The sequence below is a fragment of the Gopherus evgoodei genome, chromosome 13 (assembly GCF_007399415.2).
Source record: "Gopherus evgoodei ecotype Sinaloan lineage chromosome 13, rGopEvg1_v1.p, whole genome shotgun sequence".
NCBI classification, from domain to species: Eukaryota; Metazoa; Chordata; order Testudines; family Testudinidae; genus Gopherus; species Gopherus evgoodei.
The window spans coordinates 6,971,803-6,993,536 of record NC_044334.1 but is presented as its reverse complement, the minus strand read 5'-3'; the positions used below and the strand labels follow the sequence as shown (position 1 = coordinate 6,993,536).

At 41.4% G+C, this 21,734-nt stretch overlaps 1 protein-coding gene across 2 annotated transcripts in view; it reads right to left on the bottom strand.

The window, feature by feature from the left end:
• MORN3 (MORN repeat containing 3) overlaps nt 1-17,864 on the bottom strand; it is a 41,287-nt gene extending 23,423 nt beyond the window's left edge. For both annotated transcript variants that reach the window (XM_030582503.1, XM_030582504.1), the window contains exons 1-4: nt 17,779-17,864; nt 7,412-7,567; nt 4,187-4,344; nt 422-581 (exon numbers count right to left, since the gene is read on the bottom strand). In XM_030582503.1, the coding sequence (XP_030438363.1) occupies nt 422-581; nt 4,187-4,344; nt 7,412-7,556 (463 nt within the window). In that variant the 5' untranslated portion in view covers nt 7,557-7,567; nt 17,779-17,864. The remainder of the gene's footprint in view (nt 1-421; nt 582-4,186; nt 4,345-7,411; nt 7,568-17,778) is intronic.
• Between the last annotated feature and the right edge of the window lie 3,870 nt (nt 17,865-21,734).

Here is a 21,734-nt window from a genome sequence, read left to right as displayed (position 1 = left end):
CCAGTTAGAAAGTGTGTTTGGCAAAGCATTTGGTTTGATCCCAGAGACATTTGTTCTTTACTCATACAAGTAGTACATCCTCTAACCTGCCTCTCTGCCCATTCTGGCAATTTACTACTATTGTAAGCATGAGTTAAATGTGTGTTGACTTGAGACACTCAGAGCTGTATAGGGGTAGCATGAGCTCACCATCTTTGTGGAGCAAAGAGATAAAACAATGCCATCCAGAAGATGCTCCCCCTCTCTCTGGAATCCAAGACCAAAAGTTGTGGGAGGGAGATTTGGGGAAGAATCCACACCCCTAATAGGTCATACTTAGGGATGGTGGAGGTATTACCTAGATATCAAGACAAAATGGGGCGCTGGTGGTCAAGACAAAGTTCCAGCAAATGTCTCAAGTGTAGAAGCTGTTGGAACCTACTTAAGCGAAGCATTCCTTGGCCACTGTGTTGGTCTTCCAACCATTGTCCTTCATAGATGGATCCATCCTTGTAGTACATTCTGCCCCAGCCGCTTCTTTTCCCACCACTCCATTCCCCTTCATAATATTCCATGTCCGAGTAAAACTTAATTCCATAGCCCTAAAATTAAAAGGTTACAGTTCTCACTTTAACATTCTCTGCATTAAAAATAAACGTCTGGACTCCTGGGTTCTGTTCTCTGGTCTGCCACTAACTTGTTCATTATTATTTGTATACATTACTAATGGCATCCAGACTCACAAGCTATTCAAAACAGTGCAAATATGTTATATTTTTATAATAAAAGAGTAAAAGCGCCAACCCATGTGTGGAAGGGGAGAGAGTCTCCAAAACAAATGCAGGTTTGGCCTGGCATTGTCATTTTAGAAATGCAGAAGTCAGAGCAGGAAATAACCTAGTCCTGACTGCGAGGGCCTTTGGCCAATGCAGGATCAGTCCCTATAACATATGTTTCAAGGAAATAAAGGACAACTGTCAGGGACAAAGGATTTTTAAGGGACTCCACCTGACAATTCCTGTTACAAAATCCTATACAGGACAAAATCATAAATTTATATCATAGCATATGATCAAATTGGGTCTTACTGATATACAGACCTGGGCACCAAATAAGGGATGCCCTTTAAAAATGGGGATTCTATGACCCCTCGAGACATACAGTACCTTTCCTAGTCCCAAGCAATGGACCACTGACTCTTGGGAAACTAAGGATCTCTACTAGATACTAAAGATCCCGGGAAAAGTCTCATTGTAAGAACTTTTACCATTTCATACCTTTTTTCAGTTTAATATCCTCTCTCCATACCCCAATAGCCTATTGAATCTCTGCAGACCATACTATGTATAATGCCAATTTGCAGATATACACATAGCTGCATCATTAATCTTTTTGTCAAATAGCCACATAAATCCACAAAATGGTTCCTTCTTCTGCTCCTGAGCTTCTCTGCCCACCGTTTTGTCTCCTGTCACCTTCTTTGCTCTGTCGTCCCAGGGGGATGGGGTGTGTGTATAAGTTTTGATGAGATTCCTGTGCCTCTCCTGCACTGCTTTACATAACAGGATAAAGCAAACAAGACATCAGCAGGGCCAAGCGCAAACACTCGTTTTCCTGGATCTTCTCTCAGGGCTTGTCTATATAGGGAAACTCAGGGAAGTTAAGACTAATTAACTAATGATGTGATATTAACATGCATTAAACCCCTCTGGGGATGCTCTCATTCAGGAGTGAAGTAGCTTTAGTTCCCTTCATCTTAATCCCCTAAAATAAAGCAAACTAACTCCACTTTACATCTGAACGAGAAACGCCTACAGGTGTCTTAACTTCACATCAATAATTAATTTATCTTAACTTTCCTAACTATCCCCATGTAGACAAGCCTTCAACTTTGAGGTGGGGTGGGATCCTCCACTTGGCAGTATCAATGGGAGAAATGGAACAGTAAGTTCCTTCTCTCCTGCAGTCCAACCTCCTTTCTTTCCTTTGTGTTTTATTAATACTACATAAAATCCAAAAATAAAAAGGATAAAACAACAACAAAAGTAGAAGCATTTCCACTATTAAGAAAGGAGACCATTAATTGGAAAAAACCAGAAAATGTTGGAGAACCAGAATTTGACTGTTCCATTCTAGCACTCCAAATTAATAGCACATTATCTTGTAAGCTGCCACATCAGAAAGCACCTGCGGTAACTACAACACAACACTTTGAGGAGAAAACAACCTAACAAAGACTGCAGCACAGAAACAGAAAACTCAGTTCTACTTTAGCTCAGAGCAGAGAATCTGCACTGTTCCCTGATTCTTTACCCACCCAAAAAAAATCATAAACACATGAAATTCCCCTCAAAAGCTTTTGTGCTTCCTTCCTTTCTTTTTTAAAGATTTAATAATGAATTTAGCACTGTCACAAGTTGTTGTATTGATAGCCATGGAGAGGGAAGTATTCTGTTTATCCATTCAACAGGTACATCAGTTCAAGCTTCATCCATGCTGCCCCATGCCATGCATTTCAATCTTGTCATGAAGAGTCTACTTTTTGCGGTGATGCAGTCTCCATAACCTGTTCAGTCCTTAGTGTTGCTTCTGAAGTTGACAATCAGTTTGTGCCAGTGCTGGGTTGTGGTTAATGGACTCCTTGATTAAGGTCACAAATTTTATTTTACACAGGAAACACAATGGGTTAACCTGTTATGAAGAGCCAAAAAGCAGTCTCAAAAGGCATGTCCTACTCTGGGGATTCCTGTCAGTCAGAAACATTTACATGATATTGATGAGTTTCCCCAGAGGAATAAAGTATCTTATCTCAGCAGAAAAATAAAATCAGTTCTGGAAAGAACTGATTTTTCTGAATATTAATTTTATTGAGCTTCAAGAATGCAAATGGGAAGCTTTTATATAAGTAAAGGAATAGCAGCATCAGGATGTCATTACAAATCACTCACTGAAGGTGAACCACTCAAAATATATTTTCAAAGAAAGAGAAATGAGGCCTCCCTCAAGAGTCTAGAGCCATTGAAGTGCCTGCCATTTAGATATATAAGACAGTTAATTTATTTTAAGATCAGACACAAAGAATAACAGGAGGTTTTCACTAGCAGACCAGGAAATATTTCTCAAAAAGATTCTGCATGTAAGAAGGCTGCAATCATTATTACAAAGGTGTTTTTTCTATTAGGAAGAGTGACCCTCTTGGAAACACTGACCTTTTTTAGTAGTCTCTTGGTTTCCAAAAGGACCCGCGTTATAGTTCTAATATACTCTATCGACCCTTAAAGGAGCTATTTTAAGAAGCTGCGCCTTCTTGCAACACTTTCAATACATGCTTTTTTAACAAGTTTCCTCTGCCCAATTCAAATATAGTAGAAACTAAATGGATGTGTTGAGGGATACAGACCTTTTTGTCTCTCTGCTTCTAGTTTTGAATGTGACCCAGGTTAGTAGTCATGATATGACAGCTATTTGGTTATATATTATTTCGCTCCAGCTGTCAATGGACAGGTGCCCATATTTAAAAGATCACCACTACAACTACTCCTTCTTGCTGGCAATTTCAATAGAGACCAAGGTTCCAATGACCTTGAAAACTGAATTGTCTATAGGGCAGTGACATATTGAAAGGCCACTGTAGGCAAACAGGTAACTGCTATTGTCCCTGGTGAGCCTTTTCTATGGAGAAAGGATTTTAGTCTCCAGGGCTGTCAATTTTTCAACAGAACAAAATTAAATTAAAAATGTAAACAAAAGGAGGAGGAGAGCTTAATCTCATTCCTTCTCCCAGCAATCACATAATATTATATGTCCACTGCAAGCTTTTTAAATCGTATATGGTATCTAATAGAAAAAATAAACAAAGCACTGAAGCATTTTGTTTTGGAAACCAAAAGCATACACAGAATTGCAAGAAGATTGAGAGCTAAGGGGAGAGGGAAGGCCATATTTTCAGCCATCCACCTTGGCAGGCCAAGAAAGCTCTAAATAATAACAACTTCACTATGGTTTCATAGGTCTCACATGCATTTTAGCCTCAGATTACAGATGTAATTTTAAAATCAACATTTTAAGCTTTTTTGTTTGTTTTGTTCTGTTTCCAAATCTCCAGAATGATTTTGGACTAATTTCAAAACATGAGATCGTCTTCTGCCGCTTGCTAAAATCTTGAGAGGGAATTTCGAGTAAAAGACTTGAAACAAAAATTGCTTACACATTTTTTGTCATTTTTCCACCAGCCTGAATACACTTTCTTGTATTCTTTAGTTACAGGGTCAGGAATGCTGTATGTTCCATATCCATCCCGTTTTCCAAACTTCCAGTCACCATTATATATTGCGCCTGTACTTTTCCAAGTCTGTGTACCTTTACCTGTTGTAACAAAGTACAGAGGCTACAGTAAGACATCAACTAGTATATGGTTGTTATTATAAGCATTTATAAAGTATCTGGGCACCTTTACAAGGCCAAATAGGAGTCATTAACTATATAAACAGGAGAGACAGAATATCATGTTTCTCTCTGCTCACAGCTTTTAATTTAAGTGGTCAGTCAGGAACACAAGATTTTATAGTTTGATCAATCTAGAATATGAGAAAGCACTTCCTATGTGACTTTGGGTGAGTCACTTAATCTCCCTATGTCTCAGTTTACCATCTGTAAACTGGGAATACTACTACTTCTTTGCTCCGATCCTTTGTATGTCATTAACATCTACATTTTCATACTTGCCAACAGTCTTGTTTTGGGGGTGATACTCCCAGATTTTGCTCCATCTGTCCCCAAGTAGCTCAGACTGAACAATAATTTTTAATTTTGCTGTAGTTCTCACCTCTGGCCATTACAGTGAGGCTGGGAGGCTGGGTCTGCCCTTCTCTTCTTGTTGTTTTATTCTTCACTGCTCTCCCTGCTGGAATTATTAAACCAGGAAGCAACTAGCAGCATGGGAGAGCACAGGTGATGGGGAACCATGAAGGAAACCAAAGACTGGTCAATTAAGAGTCTGGGGATGCCACACTGGGAGAGAAGAGACAGGGAGTGCCTGGAAAAGGGGGGCTCAGAAAGGGGACATGCTCCAGAGAGTCCAAATGTCAATAACACCAGAGAGGATTTGCAGCACTCTAGGCTTGCCCAAGTAGATGATGAGAAGTAAAGGCCTGCTTAGGGCAGGGGAGTGGAAGGGTTGTGGGGCCTGGTGGGAGTCTCCATAGGTTTGGATAAGTGCCTCCATTTTAGAATGTTTCTCTATGCTCTGATACTTTGAGGTTCTTCCCACCTTTGAGTTTATCTTGTATATTTATACTGACTTGGCTTGGTACAAGCAACATCAGTAAAAATTAAAAACTTTTCTAGTCCCATCACTGCAAAATGTAAAACCTGCCCCATGAAGGTGCTGCCTCCAAAAGAAGCATGAAGAACAGGAGAACTGGGTGAATATAAATTATAGGATGCATTTAACCATTGTTTTCTATTTGCAAACTGTTCACAAACTAACCCTAATTTCTGCAGCTCTACCCTTAACCAGTCACCCAATAGTTTGGATGCAGACTTTTCAATCCATCTTTTCTTCCCAAAGATTTGCTTTGAGTGTGATTACATGTTGTTGTTTCTTCATGACTGAGACATTTTAAATAGGTGAATAACGATCAGGGGTGCTCACAGAGCCCCTGCCATAAAGAGGAGAATGTAGTACCCCCTCAAAGGAGGAAATAATGAGGGACATGCAGAGCCATGGAGGACTTAAGGGGAAGTAGGAATGGGGGTGCTCACAGAACTGCTGGCAGGGAGTGGAGAATGGGAGACTTTGGCATGGGATGTGTGGTGGATGAGGCACACAGAACTGGCAGAAGGGTGACTGAAGGGAGTCCCTTGACAATGAGGGGAATGGGAGGGTGGCACACAGTGAGCTTGTAGATGGAATGGAGGAATGCAAAGAGCCTCTGGTGTGTGCAATGGGCTTGCCATACACAAGCTATGAAGCATATGACTCGCTACTAATACACATTTATAATTTATTCCTCTATCTGCTTAAGCTTCAAACCCCAGCCATGGTCAGTGCAGCGGTATGAAAGTATCACATGCCTTAAGGGATACAAGTTCAGGTCCTGAGCACCACAGTCTGCCAGGGGTGAGAATGATGAGGATGAGCTTGTGACTAGTAAACAATTCTCCCTCACCTGGGGGAACCACTGGAGGTGAGGGTTGACAGCCTGTGTTTCTGCACTGCCTGATCTCCCTGCCAGCATGGGTCCAACAAACACAAAGGAGCTTGCTCTGTCCCTTCTCAGGGGCACGAGCTTGATCTGGTATTAAATCAATGAATTACGTTGTTAGGACCTCATTTATTCCTGTGTCCAAAATCTCTGGATTGTTTTGTATTTTTTGTGCAAAGCGTCACTGTATATTTAAGACTGTACATGAGCTTTCATTATAAACTCTATTTTGCCACTGCACCACCAAAATCACCAGACAAAGTAATACTGGCCTCAAAATCCGTTGGTAAGTAAGGGGACCTTACCAGTGAATTCAAATACTTTTAATGCTTAACTTTGAATGTTTGTGGGGTTTAATCTATTTTTTACTAATTGTATTCTTCTTATAAAAATTTCTATTCTTAAATTAGTGATTTGTCCTTTTGATCTTAATTTCACCTTAAACTAATGACTACTCCTCAACCATTCACCACAACTAAAAGGCATTTAAGAAAACTAGATCATCCACATTAAAGATGATTTTTTAATATTTTGTTCTCAACAGCAACTTCTAGCTACATATACGTGCTTTTAAAAATAATATCAATAAAAATAGTGGATATTTTCATTTTGTTTTCTATGATAAGTAAGGAAAGAGAATGTAAAGTAGTAGACACGCACACACGGTGGACATTTCAGAAGCACCTAAATGACTTGGGAGCATAAGTGCCATTGACTGTGAATGGGACTCTGGTTCCTAAGTGACTTAAGAATTTTTTAAAATTACATCCAGTATCAATAATGTTTCTGAAAATGTTCTCAAATATTTTTAACTACTTCTCCTGTAATCTAGGTGGTATATACAGAATACACGATGTACTGAAATTTATGCCAGTAAAAATGTTATCCCACATCTCATCTTGTACTCTTATTATACATACAAGGTCGTTTCAGGTGCATATAACTGACTAAAGCAATAGTCTGTATTTTCAAAGTAATGTTTAGCTATGAATGTTCATGGCAACATTTATTTGACATGCAGTTATTCAAACCAGAACATTCATATTTTTATTTAACATGAAAATGTGTTTGAGCAAAATTTTAGAAATCTGCATTAAGTTTATTATATATATATATCACCTTATATACAGAGATTGTGCTCTAGAAACAGATAAAACTAATCACAAGTCTCTGCCCCTTAGAACATATAAATGTATAACGCACCTTCTAGTAAGCAATATTCTTACCATGCTTCAAATTGTCCAACCATTCGCCAGTATAGTGATCCCTATTGACAGCATAAATTGTATGTCTTAATCCACACTTCTGTGCCTTCCTGTCCCATTCATTCCAGAGAGGCTCTACGGTCCTAGGATATTTTACAATGGGCATATTGTTCTTAGCTGGAAATGAAAACACAAAGTTGTCAGAAATGCAACTAGAGAGACATTACCAAGGTGGGTACAGGAAGAACATTCCATCTATACGCTGCCTTTTATGGTGCAAATATTTCAGTAGCATGACTTTAACATCTGGCTTTTAAAAAGGTAAACTAAACTAAAGACAAAACAAATAGAAATAAGAAACTTAAAAAATACCTAAGCATAAAATAGTAGCAACTGAAAATAAAGGAGATTATAGTATAGAGTATTAGAGACCACTAATAATATAGGTTGAAATAGGACACATTTTCAATGTGCAACATTCTCCTTCTGCATGCAGGAAGTCTTCAGCAAGTATTGCAAATGTCAGTCTCATTCACCACATTTAATCCAAACAAGGGATTCTTCTAAATGACAAAAAAACTGAAGAAATGAGGTAGAAATCCTATCAACCAAATTTTCTAAGGAACCACTGCAATCATTGCTTTATTGTGGGGGGCAATTATTTAAATATAGCATGTAAAATACTAAAAGATAGCTGAACAGACAACGGTCTATATCTTCAAATTGTGTGAATCAACATAGCTCAGTTGAAGTCAATGGCGCTGTGACATTTTACTCTACCTGAGGATCTGATACAACTAATTTACTGTGTCTGTGCTGTTAAAAATAGATATAATGGCATAGGAACACTACTTGTTGAAAGTGGTAGAAACTCAAGTAAAATTTTTTGCTAGAAGTTTGTGGGACAGGTCATGGCTCCCATTCCAGTCCCTTTAAGATGCTCTAATAGCATGCAGGGGACATAAATGAGCTACAGCAGCCTTGGTGAGAGTTCTTTTGGCAGGAGCAGCCTGTGTCCCTGCACAGCTTTCTTGCAGCTCAGAGAGTAGGGATTGGAGGGGGAATGAGGCAACATTTTGCACTATGAAAGCAGAATTGACATAAGTTAGAGCAACCCCTAAGACTGCTCCTATTTACACAAGGGCCATACTGTCCCCTGATCCCAGCAATCCAGAATTGGGATAAGAGGGCACAAAGGAGGTCTTCTTCTGTGATTTGCCTCTTGTGCAGGACACAGAAATTCACTGAATAATCACACAGAAATCTGCAATTATATAATCTAAAGTGTTTGAATCAGCCTCATCACTTCTGGGAGGAAGAAAGGATACTCCCTCCCTGATTGCCTCCATCTCCTCCCCTGCAGCCCCAGCAAAAGTTCTAATGAATGTGGAATGCTCTGAGCAGCTGCCATCAATCCAGCAGGGGATTTGCAGGTGGTTTCCAATCCCTTTGCCTGAGCTGAGTAGAGTATTGATTGTGGTCCCTTGACCTTTTAAAAAATTGTTTGTGCTGCATGCTGAGAAGGGTGGATGGCACTGAGATAGATACTTATAAATCAAAATATGTACTAAGTTAATAGCTGGTGCAATTATTCTTTATTTATAAATACAGAAGATATAGAAAATGTCTTATTTTGGGACATAAAATACAAGTCAATAATTTTCAATAATCTAAAAGACAAAAATAAGTGTGAAGACATTTGTTATAGGAATCAAAGGTAGTTTTGCCAGCTGTCATGAGTATATCATGAGCATCTCAATGTTTTTTTCTTCAAGCCACATCTGCTAGAATCACATGACTATGTGAGACTCTCAGCTTGTATTAAGAGTAAGTTAAGGAGAATTTACCCAAAAGTGAAAGTGCACACCAGTTTATTTGGAAAACAATAACTCTGATGAGCTATAAACAGTTCAGTTTGATGATCAGGAAAGCTGGACAGAAACTGTTTGTTTAGATGATTCTTAGAATTAAAGAATCAGATTGGAAAAGGGGATACTGCATTGATTCATAGACAGTCGGTTCATGAATCATCAGTATGGAATGATGGACAGGTCAACCAGTCAGCCAATTTGAGCCGACTGCTATCCTGCCCAACTGTTCATTGTTTAATACAGTCCTGCTTATTCAAAACCAGAAATGCTGAGAAATACTTAAAGATGATATCAGATAAAAGTATATAACATGAAAGGCTGCAAAACTAAAAGACAATTGTGCTTTGAACAAAATGTTCATGGTTTTTGCCCCCTGAGTTTCCTCTTCTGCCCCAATCAGTTTAGATTAAATAATAGTTTGGGTGGGGTTTTTTAAGTTCTCCCCTCCGGCACTTTCCAATCACTGCTCTCAGTAAAGCAGGAGGTCTGGCTATCTGCCCCTGCAGACATCCATAAGCCATGAGGCAACAGGTGAAGGGAGAAATAGAGGTCTGATGGGAAAATACCGAAGATCAAGGCTGCTGGAACAATTTTTATAGTGGGGATGCTGATATTGGAAACCATGTATTTGTTGTTTGTTATCACTACTTCAAGACAGGGTGCAGCAGTACCCCTAGTTCCAGCACCACTGTAAAAGATACTCAATTAAGAGTAAAAGTGAGGATCCCATGGTGGAAGGAAAGAGAGAGGTGTTTAGGCTATTTCTGAGTGAAGAGGGGAAAGCTAGAACTTATGTTTTTTAAAAAATAAAGTTGAGTTAGCTGTTTATATTTCTCTTTCACTAATTGGCTAAGAAAAAAACAATGGACTTGGCTGATTCAAAAGCCATTTTGAGGGACTGAATTTTTAAAAGCACCTTTGTGTTTGATGCCGATTGTTCCTCACAAAAAGACAGCAGACTTTGCTATTTGTGGTGATATATTTAATTGTTTTTCCTTGTCTTTGGAGGTCTCTGAGCAGTTGGATTTATTGTAAGGTAAAACAAATGGTTCTGTTGCCAGTGTTGTAATAATTGGAGTCTAGCAAGCCTATCCTGACTGTGAGCTTCATTATTGGAAAGTAAGTGAAAGTTCATAAAATGTTAAACCAATAACAATGAATGTTGATAGAAAGTCTATGGAAAGAAGATAGAGATGCTGGACTGGACTAAACACAAACACTTTGGAGCAAGGAAATAGAAGGATAAAAGCAGATTTTCTACATTGCATAATAAAATCTATTATCTACACATTTCCTAATGTAAGTCCCCCCACTTCACCTCATCAAGCACCATCTTCTTGTCTTAACTGCCAAAACCCTTCACAATTTAGCTGTTCCTTCGTGATCCATCGTATTATCTTAACATGACATTGCCCCCACCTTTGCTCCAACAAAGCCAGTCTCAAATGCTCATTTGTTCACTTCACGAACAAGTATCTGTGTATTTCCTCCCATGCTGCCCCTTACATACTGAGAAGATCTCCTTGTAAAAATGTTCAGTTATTGCACTATCATCTTCAAATCCCTACTTAAAAGCCACCACTTCTGTGAAGACTGCACAAAATCAGCCTTTTGACAGTGACTAAGCAAGTGGGAAAATTTTGATTACTGTGATTGATGCCACTGGTATTGGCTTAATACCTCTGAATTGTGCACCCACGTCTATCATACACCCTATTATTGTTGCCTTGTCTTCCTCCACCTGCTTGCTTGTCCCACCCACCTTTTACATCTTGTTTCCAAGCTGTAGGTTCTTTGGGACAGTAACTATAATTTACTATTCATTTGTACAGTGCCTAGCACAATGGAGCCCTAACCTGGTCAAGGCCTCTAGGTGCTACTATAATACAAATAAATAATAATAACAAATCCCTACCTCAGCCCTTCTATTCTATCCGTGTGAATAGGCAGAGTAGTGAAATATACAAAGATATCCCTCTCTTAGACACTTCAGAGAGCAGGATTCCTGTATATTTCAGTACCCAGTCCACACTCAGCCTTAACAGTGTCTCTTTAACCATACTTACTACACAGGTAACTATGGTCTATGTTGTTATGCACAGACATAATTGGGTTCTGATGACATCATGGTAACCATGTAAAAGAAGCTAAATTGGGTTGTGATTTCATCAAAACCCTGAGACGTGTGTTTATAGGCTTGCTCAGTTTTCCTTTACTGTATTGTGAATATTTAAAGTTATCACAAGATGAATCAGGCCCAGAATATTGCCCTGTTTCTGCATCGAATATAGGAGCTAAATGGAATAATAGGCATCATGACAGAAACCTGTGGAAGCCAGCATAACAGTGCTGTGCAGCAGCAAACCCTATGTGTGTGAGGCATGCAAAGGAGCTTTACCTGTGAGCTGTGCTGAGGCTTAGGCCTGGTCTACACTACGCGTTTAAACCAATTTTAGCAGGGTTAAACTGACTTAACGCTGCACCCGTCCACAGAACGAGGCCCTTTATATCGATATAAAGGGCTCTTTAAACCGGTTTCTGTACTCTTCCCCGACGAGAGGAGTAGCGCTGAAATAGATATTACTATATCGGATTAGGGTTAGTGTCGCCACAAATCGACGGTATTGGCCTCCGGGTGGTATCCCACAGTGCACCATTGTGACTGCTCTTGTCAGCAATCCGAACTCGGATGCACTGGCCAGGTAAACAGGAAAAGCCCTGCAAACTTTTGAATTTCATTTCCTGTTTGCCCAGCGTGGAGCTCTGATCAGCACGGGTGGCGATGCAGTCCCAAATCCAAAAACAGCTCCAGCATGGGCTGTACGGGAGATACTGGATCTGATCGCTGTATGGGGAGACAAATCTGTTCTATCACAGCTCTGTTACAGAAGACGAAATGAGAAAGCATTTGAAAAAATCTCCAGGCTGTGATACAGAGGCCACAGCACAGTGCTGTATGACAAGCGTATCGGAAAGCCAAAGAATCAAATGGACGCTCATGGAGGGAGGGAGGGAGGGGGGACTGAGGACTCCAGCTATCCCACAGTCTCCGCAGTCTCCAAAAAGCATTTGCATTCTTGGCTGAGCTCCCAGTGCCTGTAGGGTCAAACACATTGTCCGGGGCGTTTCAGGGTATATGTCGTCAATTTACCCCCAACCCCATGAAAGAAAAGGGAAAAAATCATTTCTTGACTTTTTTATATGTCATCCTATGTCTACTGCATGCTGCTGGTAGACGCGGGACTGCGGCAATGAATAGCAGCATCCTCTCCCCTCCCCTCCCTGGTGGCAGGCAGTACCGTGCAAAAGGACTGATAGCCGTCCTCGTCATCAGCCCGTGAGTGCTCCTGGCTGGCCTCAGGTGAGGTTGGCCGGGGACACCTGGGTAAAAATAGGAATGACTCAAGGTCATTCCCGGCAGATGATACAGAACGGCTGGTAAACGTCCTCATCATAGCAACTGGGGGCTGAGTTCCATCAGCCCCCATCCCCTTTCATGTCTAAAGAAAAGATTCTGTACTGCCAGGACTATCATAGCAGCGGGATGCTGGGCTCCTCTCCCTCCCACCGTTAATGTCCTGCCTGGACTATCATAGCAGCTGGAGGCAGCCTCCTCCTCATTTTATCTCCCTAACAAGTCAGTGTTTCTTATTCCTGCATTCTTTATAACTTCATCACACAAATGGGGAACACTGCCACGGTAGCCCAGAAATGTTGGGGGAGAAGGGAATCAACGGGTGGGGTTGTTGCAGGGGCACCCCCTGTGAATGGCATGCAGCTCATCATTTCTGCGGGATCTGACACGGAGCGGCTGTGCTCTCTGGTTCTCTGATACACTGGTTCTCTAGTATACTTGCCCTATATTCTAGGCAGGACTGACTATTTTTAGATAAACCATAAAGGAGGGATTAACTCAGGGAGTCATTCCCATTTTTGTCTTTGCACCCCCGGCCGACCTCAGCTAAGGCCAGCCAGGAGCACCCATGACAGCAGCAGATGGTATAGAACGACTGATAACCGTCATCTCATCGCCTTTTTACAATGGCACAGCAGATGGTACAGAACGACTGGTAACCATCTCTGCTACCTTGAAAAGGCAAATGAATGCTGTTGTGTAGCACTGCAGTACTGCCTCTGTCAGCGGCATCCAGTACACATACAGTGACAGTGACAAAAGGCAAAACGGGCTCCATGGTTGCCATGCTATGGCGTCTGCCAGGGCATTCCAGGGAAAAAGGGCGCGAAATGATTGTCTGCCATTGCTTTAACGGAGGAAGGAATGAGTGACGACATTTACCCAGAATCACCCATGACACTGTTTTTGCACCATCATGCATTGGGATCTCAACCCAGACTTCCAATGGGTGGGGGGGACTGCGGGAACTATGGGATAGCTACGGGATAGCTACCCACAGTGCAATGCTCCAGAAATCGACGCTAGCCTCGGTACATGGATGCACATCTCCGAATTAATGTGCTTAGTGTGGCCGCATGCACTCGACTTTATACAATCTGTTTTACAAAACCGGTTTATGTAAAATCGGAATAATCCCGTAGTGTAAACATACCCTTAGTGCATGGGAGAAGAAAGTGAGGTAATGGTTGGCAGAATGTCTGTTGATTTATATGCCAAAACATATGGAGAAAAAGAGGGGAAAGTGTCTAAGGTAGGACTTGTCTACACTTGAAATGCTACAGTGGCACCTCTAGATGCTCCCTACGCCGATGGGAAGGGTTCTCGCATCTGTGTAGGTAATCCGCCTTCCCAAGAGGCAGTAGCTAGATCAAAGGAAGAATTCTTCTGGCCCTAGCATTGTCTACACTGGGGGTTAGGTCAGCTTAACTACATTGCTGAGGGGTGTTAGTGGATTCCACCTGTGAGCAATGTAGCTGGGTCGACCTAACTTTTTACTGTAGACCAGCCCTAACACAGGGCTTGTCTACATCACAAAGTTGCAGCGCTGGTGAGGGGGTTACAGCGCTGCAATTTAGGAGGTGTACACATCTGCAGGGCATCACCAGCGCTGCAACTCCCTGTTTGCAGCGCTGGCCGTACTCCCGTTTTGTCTCAGGTGTAGAGGATCCAGCGCTGGTGATCCAGCGCTGGTAATCCAGTGTAGACACTTACCAGCGCTTTTCTTGACCTCCATGGAATAAGCAGGTATCCCAGCATACCTGAGGAAGCCCCTCTGGTAATCAAGCAGGTATCCTTCCCCGCGGTTTGCTCCGGTGTTCTCCGAATCCCCCCCCCAAGCGGGTCTCCTTCCCAGCGGTTTGCAGGGGGGTTCGGGGAACGCGAGAGCAAACCGCGGGGAAGGAGATCTGCTTGCTCGGGGGTTCGGGGAACACGAGAGCAAACCGCGGGGAAGCAGGTCTCCTTCCCCGCACCCCAGAGCAAGCAGGTCTCCTTCCCCGCCGTTTGCAGGGGGGTTCGGGGAACGCGAGAGCAAACCGCGGGGAAGGAGATCTGCTTGCTCGGGGGTTCGGGGAACGCGAGAGCAAACCGCGGGGAAGGAGACCTGCTTGCTCGGGGGTTCGGGGAACACTGGAGCAAAACCGGGGAAGGAGACCTCCTTTCCCGCGGTTTGCTCTCGCGTTCCCCGAACCCCCCTTGAAGCCGCCCAACAGCGCTGCAGTGTGGCCACATCTAACACCACTTGCAGCGCTGGTTGCTGTAAGTGTGGCCACTCTGCAGCGCTGGCCCTATACAGCTGTACTAATACAGCTGTAACAACCAGCGCTACAAAATTGTAGATGTAGACATACCCACAGACTCCTTCTGTATTACCTGTGTCTGGGCTCACTTCACTGAAAGAGTAGTTCAGCAAGTTAATTACAGCTGTCTGCTGATTGCTCACTGTAATACCTAAGCACCTCACAACACCAAAGGAATTTATCCCCACAATGCCCTGTCAGATAAGGAAGTATTGTTGTCCCTACTTTGCAAATGAGGAACTGAGGCACAGAGAGATTAACCAAGTGCATGTTACTGTTCCTTCAGGCACTGCCAGATTAGACTCTTAACTGCTAAACACATCCACAGTGCTCTGTGAGGCAAAACATATCCACTCATTGGAGAGAAGGAAAATCATGCACACAAAGGAAACACGGTTAAGACTCTCTCCCTCACTAACTCCAAGAACATAAAACTCTAGGATTTCAGCAACTGTTTTCCTTTTCCTCAGAGCAAACAGCGCAAGTATATTAAATATAACTGCTTATTTTTATATAGTTCTGAGGTTACAATTTTAAATAAAAAACAGAAATGTTAAAGATAAGATTTTCATGTGAACTTTAATTCACTGACAATTTACATATTACTAATTAGTCTGTTAAGTGTCTCTCTTAAAATACAGCATGTGCAATGCAGGTGACCTAACAGCTGTATATGAGAAAATTATCTTGTGCATTTCCTCCAGATTTGGCATCTTAATGTTGTATTACCATAGGCTATTGTGTTATAAAAATGCAGTGTTGAGGATGCAAGTTTAAACAAAAAGGTTAGGAAATATAAAACTAATAGCCATAATATACATAGGTTTCACCCTCTCACAAATATCTAGAATGGAACAAAAATGTTGTTTGGTGCAGTTCTCACTTGTGACCATTAGAGGCTGTTGCTCCCACTAAAATTATTTGCTTTATGGTATATTATCAAAATGAATGTCTTACACAGGTTTGTATGCTTGCTGCAGATGTTACCTTATGTTCATATATCACTTTTTTTTCAAGTCTCTAATGACACGCTATTTAATTCATGTGGCTCCATAGGGGTCTTAGATTTTCTTTGAACCTGCTTTCAAAGGTTGAAATCAGGAGGAGGACTTGAGCTACTTCATTGTAAACAACTTTTGTAGCCTGACAATTGCGTGTTCTAGAGAACAGTTTGGAAACTATGCCAGACTGTAGAAGGAGTATAAATTAAAGTGCACTGTACTTGACATCTTTGTTTAGCTACCCTTTAACACAGAGATAAAGTATATCTTTCTGTTCACTGTCATGTGCATAGTAGAGTATTTGAAACAAGTGAGAATAAATTTTATTGGTAGATGTGGTTAACACTGTGAACTACTTTAAAGTCTGAGAAGACCCTTCAACAAAATTTGTGTTGAGATTTAAATGTAAACATTGAGAAAATAGCATACCATATCTTAAAGATTTATTATAATTGTTTTAATTAAGATGACTCAAGTTAGGTCTAATGTTCAGAAACACCTGGTTTCTGAGTGTTTCTCATCTGTTTTTAAAAATAAAGTTTTAATTAATGAAGTTTTATTATTAGTCAGGATAGTTAAGTTACAATTCTTGTTGTTTGGATGCCGTGTATGATGCCTGGGATAAGTTTGGATTTCCTACTTGCTTAGTACTTGGGGTGATAGTTGTCTCTTTGTTACACACTTTGGAGTTCTCCACCATCCTCTAGGGGCCGTGTCTTACATTCCTTTGCAGCCCGAAATCTCCATCTGAAGTTAGTGGAAGTTTAGGATATGCAAGGAGGTGACATTTTAGGGCCAGATTTTCAAAGCTGGGCACCCAGCATGTGCCCCATGTGCTGAGCTCTTCTGAGAATTCTGGCCTTAGTGTTTAGGATGCTGAGAGATAATACATCTCACCCCAATATAATGCTGTCCTCGGGAGTAAAAAAATCTTATTGCGTTATAGGTGAAACTGCATTCTATCGAACTTGCTTTGATCCACCAGAGCGCGCAGCCCTATCCCCACCCACCCGGAGCACTGCCTTACTGCATTATATCCGAATTCATGTTATATTGGGTCACGTTATATCGGGGTAAAGGTGTAGTTGTGCCTTCATTCTGATCCCTGCAGCTCTGCTCTAATGAGCGGTGGTTCTGGGCTGCCAGCTAGTCATTAATAGAGGGCAGCACTCAGAGGTGCCCTGCTGCTCCACTGGGTGGCTGCAGCAACTGAATCCTCAGCAGCAACCAGGTGCTTTTCTGTTCTCCCCTCCCTTCTTACCTGTATAACCTCTAACCCTGTATAGAAATCTGTGACTATTCCCTCCAGAATCTACATTGGGGAGCTCGTTTTCTGAGATGAGGTTAACAGTAGAGGGAAATCCTGCTGCTTTTTGTGCTAACTTCTTGCTGGCGGCCAATGATCTCTCGACAGCTCAGCTCAGTTTGTATGTAGCTGCTGTAGCAGAGATTTCTGTAGTGAGTCCTGAGCTAGCACTAGCAGCTTCCCACAGGGGCTAGGAGGAATCAGCCATTCCCCAACCTGATGCCAAAAGATTCCTTAACCTTTCTCCTGGCAAATTCTGCTGCCCATTGTCCAGTTCTAGTTCTGAGAGCTGCAAAGCAGGAGGAGGGCGAGCACAGACGGACATGGAAAAGCCCTCTATGCTAATAACTAGAAACCTTTTTATTGTTAACCCTTTATTTTCCTGCTGTGCCAGAGCAATTAAAAGAGAATAGCCAGTAACAACGAATCTCTCTGTTCCTAACATAAAGTCATTTCTATTTCCCCTCTTTTAACAACAAATAAGGGTAGACTAACCTCTTTGGTTTTGCTGCACAGGCAATCTGGGGAGCTCTGGTGAAATGCAGTGCTAGCGGTGTGAGCTATGTACAGCCTGTGCACACAACTTCCCACCCCTGCTGGGGTAACCATAGCAACTCTGGCAGACTCTTCACAACAGACAAACCCATATTCCAGGTTTAAAGGGTACCTAGGAAGCAGTTCATGCCAGGTTGGGAGTCAAATGCATCTGATTACAGCCATTATTGTAACCGTCTAAGGTAAAGCCTTTTTCAAAGTAAAAACTTAGCATCCAACCTGTGTTGGGATATCGGTGTATTTCCATTTATACTTGATCCCTGTACTGTATAAGTCAGAAATCTTACTACTAAAGACAACACTATATATTTTTTCTGGTCCTTAGGAATAAAGGAAAACAGGTGGGTAGATGTTATCAGACTATTTCACACTCATAATGTCTTTCATTCCAAAGAGTCCCCAAACCAAAGCCTTTCACAACCCGCAAAGAGTGCCTCCCCCCTGGCTGCTCTACACTGCTTTCCTTGGTGAAATCAAAGGTTGACAGGCAGGCAGGCAGCCCTATGGCATAAGCTCCCTCAGAAGAAGTTCCCAGATGGGAGGAGAAGCAGAGATCCTGCAGATTGGGAATGGTAAAAGGAGGGGAACCTCACAGAACAGGAAAGGTGCCACTGCTTGGAAGGGGGAAACTCAGGAAGGAGAACATATTGGCTCACTGTGTTTGAATAGTGCTCAGCACAATGGGGCATCAGTTTCAATCGGCGTCCCTAGATGCAATTGTAATAAAAATAATAATATAATTATGACAGAGATGGCAATTTCCTGCAATATTCTGGACAAACTTAACTAAATCAAGTTAAATTTTACTGAATTAAATTTAAGTATTTTAGTTCACGTGTTAAAATGCAAATATTTATGTATCATAGTGGAATTTTATGTAAGGCCTCTAAGGAAGAGATCTGACTAATGTAAAACCCTGGGAAGCGTTATAAGCTTCAAAGGACTATCTGAAACAACATGAGCTTTTTAAAGTTAAGTGGATCTCTCTACAGGGAGGTGTATGCAAAAATAAACTCTTCCAGGTAAGTAAGAACTCAGCCTTTGAAGCTTTGCATGGAGGAGGGGACTTTTTGTTTGCTGATTTCCTGTTAAATGAGGACAGACCAAAAAGGCCCAAACTGGATAAAAAAGTGACTCACAAATTCATGGATGTGCTTGTTTCTGAGCTAACAGCTGATATGAACTTGTGAGCTGAGTCGAGTGTTGTTTGTGGCTCTTTGAACGTTGTAAAATAGTTTGTTTGGCCTGCAGTGTGAAAAGGAGGAACAGCAGTGAGATAGGGATTTGTACAGGGAAGTCATCTCAGATAGAATAGGAGAGGATGAGGCAGAATCTAAGAATGAAAAACACCACATATAACGCATAGATGGAAAAGCACTTTTTGCTACTGTTGCATCTGTTATGTGCAAGAAATATCCATACCACAGTGTTATCCTAATCAGTTATCTAGTCAACGTTTCCCATGACACACATGGGAAGTGTTGTGATTACAATATGGTGAAGAATTCCAAATGAGGGTACTGAAGACTGCCCATGCCCTTGGACACACTTGACAATGATTTATGACTTAAATGGATGACACCATCTAGGCCTGTAATGCTGTCTCAGATACAGGGGGCTGCTGATTCCAACTCAGTCACTGATTGAGGCAGACATACAAAAGCTGCCCTGGTGAGCTTACAATGGTAGTTAAATAATTTTTCTTCATTTTCCATTAAAAGCGCAAATGCTACTAATGTGGGGAACAACACAGATCCACCAGGAGCTATACTTTGAAAGGCTGAAGGTTACGGTTGACAAATTCTGATTCCCATGGCCGCATGGAACTTTCTACTAAAAGGATAAAGATTACTCTGTGCAAGAAATAGTCTTTCTTAGGGAGTGATCCCAGACTGTGGAACAAACTCAGAGAAGAAGTAAGAACCACTGCAAATCATATCTCCTTTCATTCCATCAGCCTTTTTAGCAACTGCATCATATTGTTAACTCATTTTCAATTAGTGATCCACTATCATCCTACATCCTTTTCAGCAGTACTATCCCCTACCCAGTTATTTATCATTTTGTAGGTATACATTTGATTTTTTCCCTCCTAAGTAAAGTACTTTGCACTTGTCTTTATTGATTTCATCTTCTTGTATTTAGACCAACTATCCAGTTTGTCAAGGTCATTTGGAATTCTAATCCTGTCCTCCAAGGTGCTTGCATCCCTGCCAGCTTAGTGTCATCTGCAACTTTTATAAGCATACTCTCCACTGCATTATCCAAGTCATTGATTAAAATATTGAATAGTACCAAACCCAGGACTGATCCCTGCAGGAACCCCCTCCCAGTTTGATAGTGAACCATTGGTAACTCTTTGAGCACCAGAGGGGTAGGCCATGTTAGTCTAGATCTGTAAAAAGTGGCAAAGAGTCCTGTGGCATCTATAGACTAACAGACGTATTGGGGCATAAGCTTTCATCTAACGAAGTGGGTATTCACCCACAAAAGCTTATGGTCTAATACATCTGTTAGTCTATAAGGTGCCATAGGACTCTTTGTTGCTCTTTGAGCAGTTTTTCAATCAGTTGTGCATCCACCTTATAATAATTTAATCTAGATCACATTTCCCTAGTTTATGAGACTGCTATGTGGGACTGTGTCAAAAACAGCAAAGAATCCTGTGGCACCTTATAGACTAACAGACGTTTTGGAGCATGAGCTTTCGTGGGTGAATACCCACTTCTTCAGGTGCATGTGGCATGCATCTGAAGAAGTGGGTATTCACCCACGAAAGCTCATGCTCCAAAACGTCTGTTAGTCTATAAGGTGCCACAGGATTCTTTGCTGCTTTTACAGATCCAGACTAACACGGCTACCCCTCTGATACTTGTGTCAAAAATCTTATTAAACGAAGATATATCATGTCTACTGCTTCTTGCCTATTCACTTGGCCAATAACCCAGTCAAAAAGGGAAATTAGGTTGGATTGGCAAGATTTGTTCTGGCTATTTCTTATAACTCTATTATCCTCCAGGTGCTTACAAACTGATTGTTTAATAATTAGTTTGAGTATCTTTCCAAGTATTGAAGTTAGGGTGACTGATCTATAATTCCTTGGGTCCTCTTTGTTCCACTTTTTAAAGATAGGTACTGTGCTTGCCCTTCTCCAGACCTCTGGAGAGTTATCCGTCCTCCAGGAGTTCTCAAAGATAATTGGTAATGGTTCTGAGATTGGTTCAGCTAGTTCCTTAAGTACCCAAGGATGAATTTAATCAGGACCTGCTAACTTGCATACATCTAATATATTTAAATATGCTTTAATCTGTTCTTTCACTATTTTGGCTTCTATTCCTGCCCCCTTGTTGTTAATATTAATTGTGTTGAGTATCTGGTCACCATTAATCCTTTTGGTAAAGACTGAAGCAAAATAGTCATTAATACCTCAGCCTTCTTGATGTCATCAGTCATTAGCTCTCCTTCACCACTAAGTAGAGGATCCATATGTTCCTTCATCTTTCGCCTTCTCCTAATGTATTTATAGAGCCTCTTCATATTTCTTTTTATGGCCTCTGCTATGTGTAACTTGTTTTGTGCCTTAGCGTTTCTGAATTTGTCTGTACATGCACGTGCTATTCTTTTGTACTTCTCTTTAGCAATTTGTCCATGTTTCCACTTTTTGTGGGATTCCTTTTTGATTTTCAGGTCATTAAAGAGCTCCTGATGAAGCCATATTGGCCTCTTCATATTCTTCCTATCTTTCCTTCAAATCAGGATAGTATGCCCTAGAATGATGCGATAATTCCATAGGCAATGTAAGGATTATGTGACAGGTGCTACAATCTTGCACAAAAATGCTGAACAATTCTGTTGTCTGACTGGCAGCCAGAATTATATACCTTTTACTTTAAATA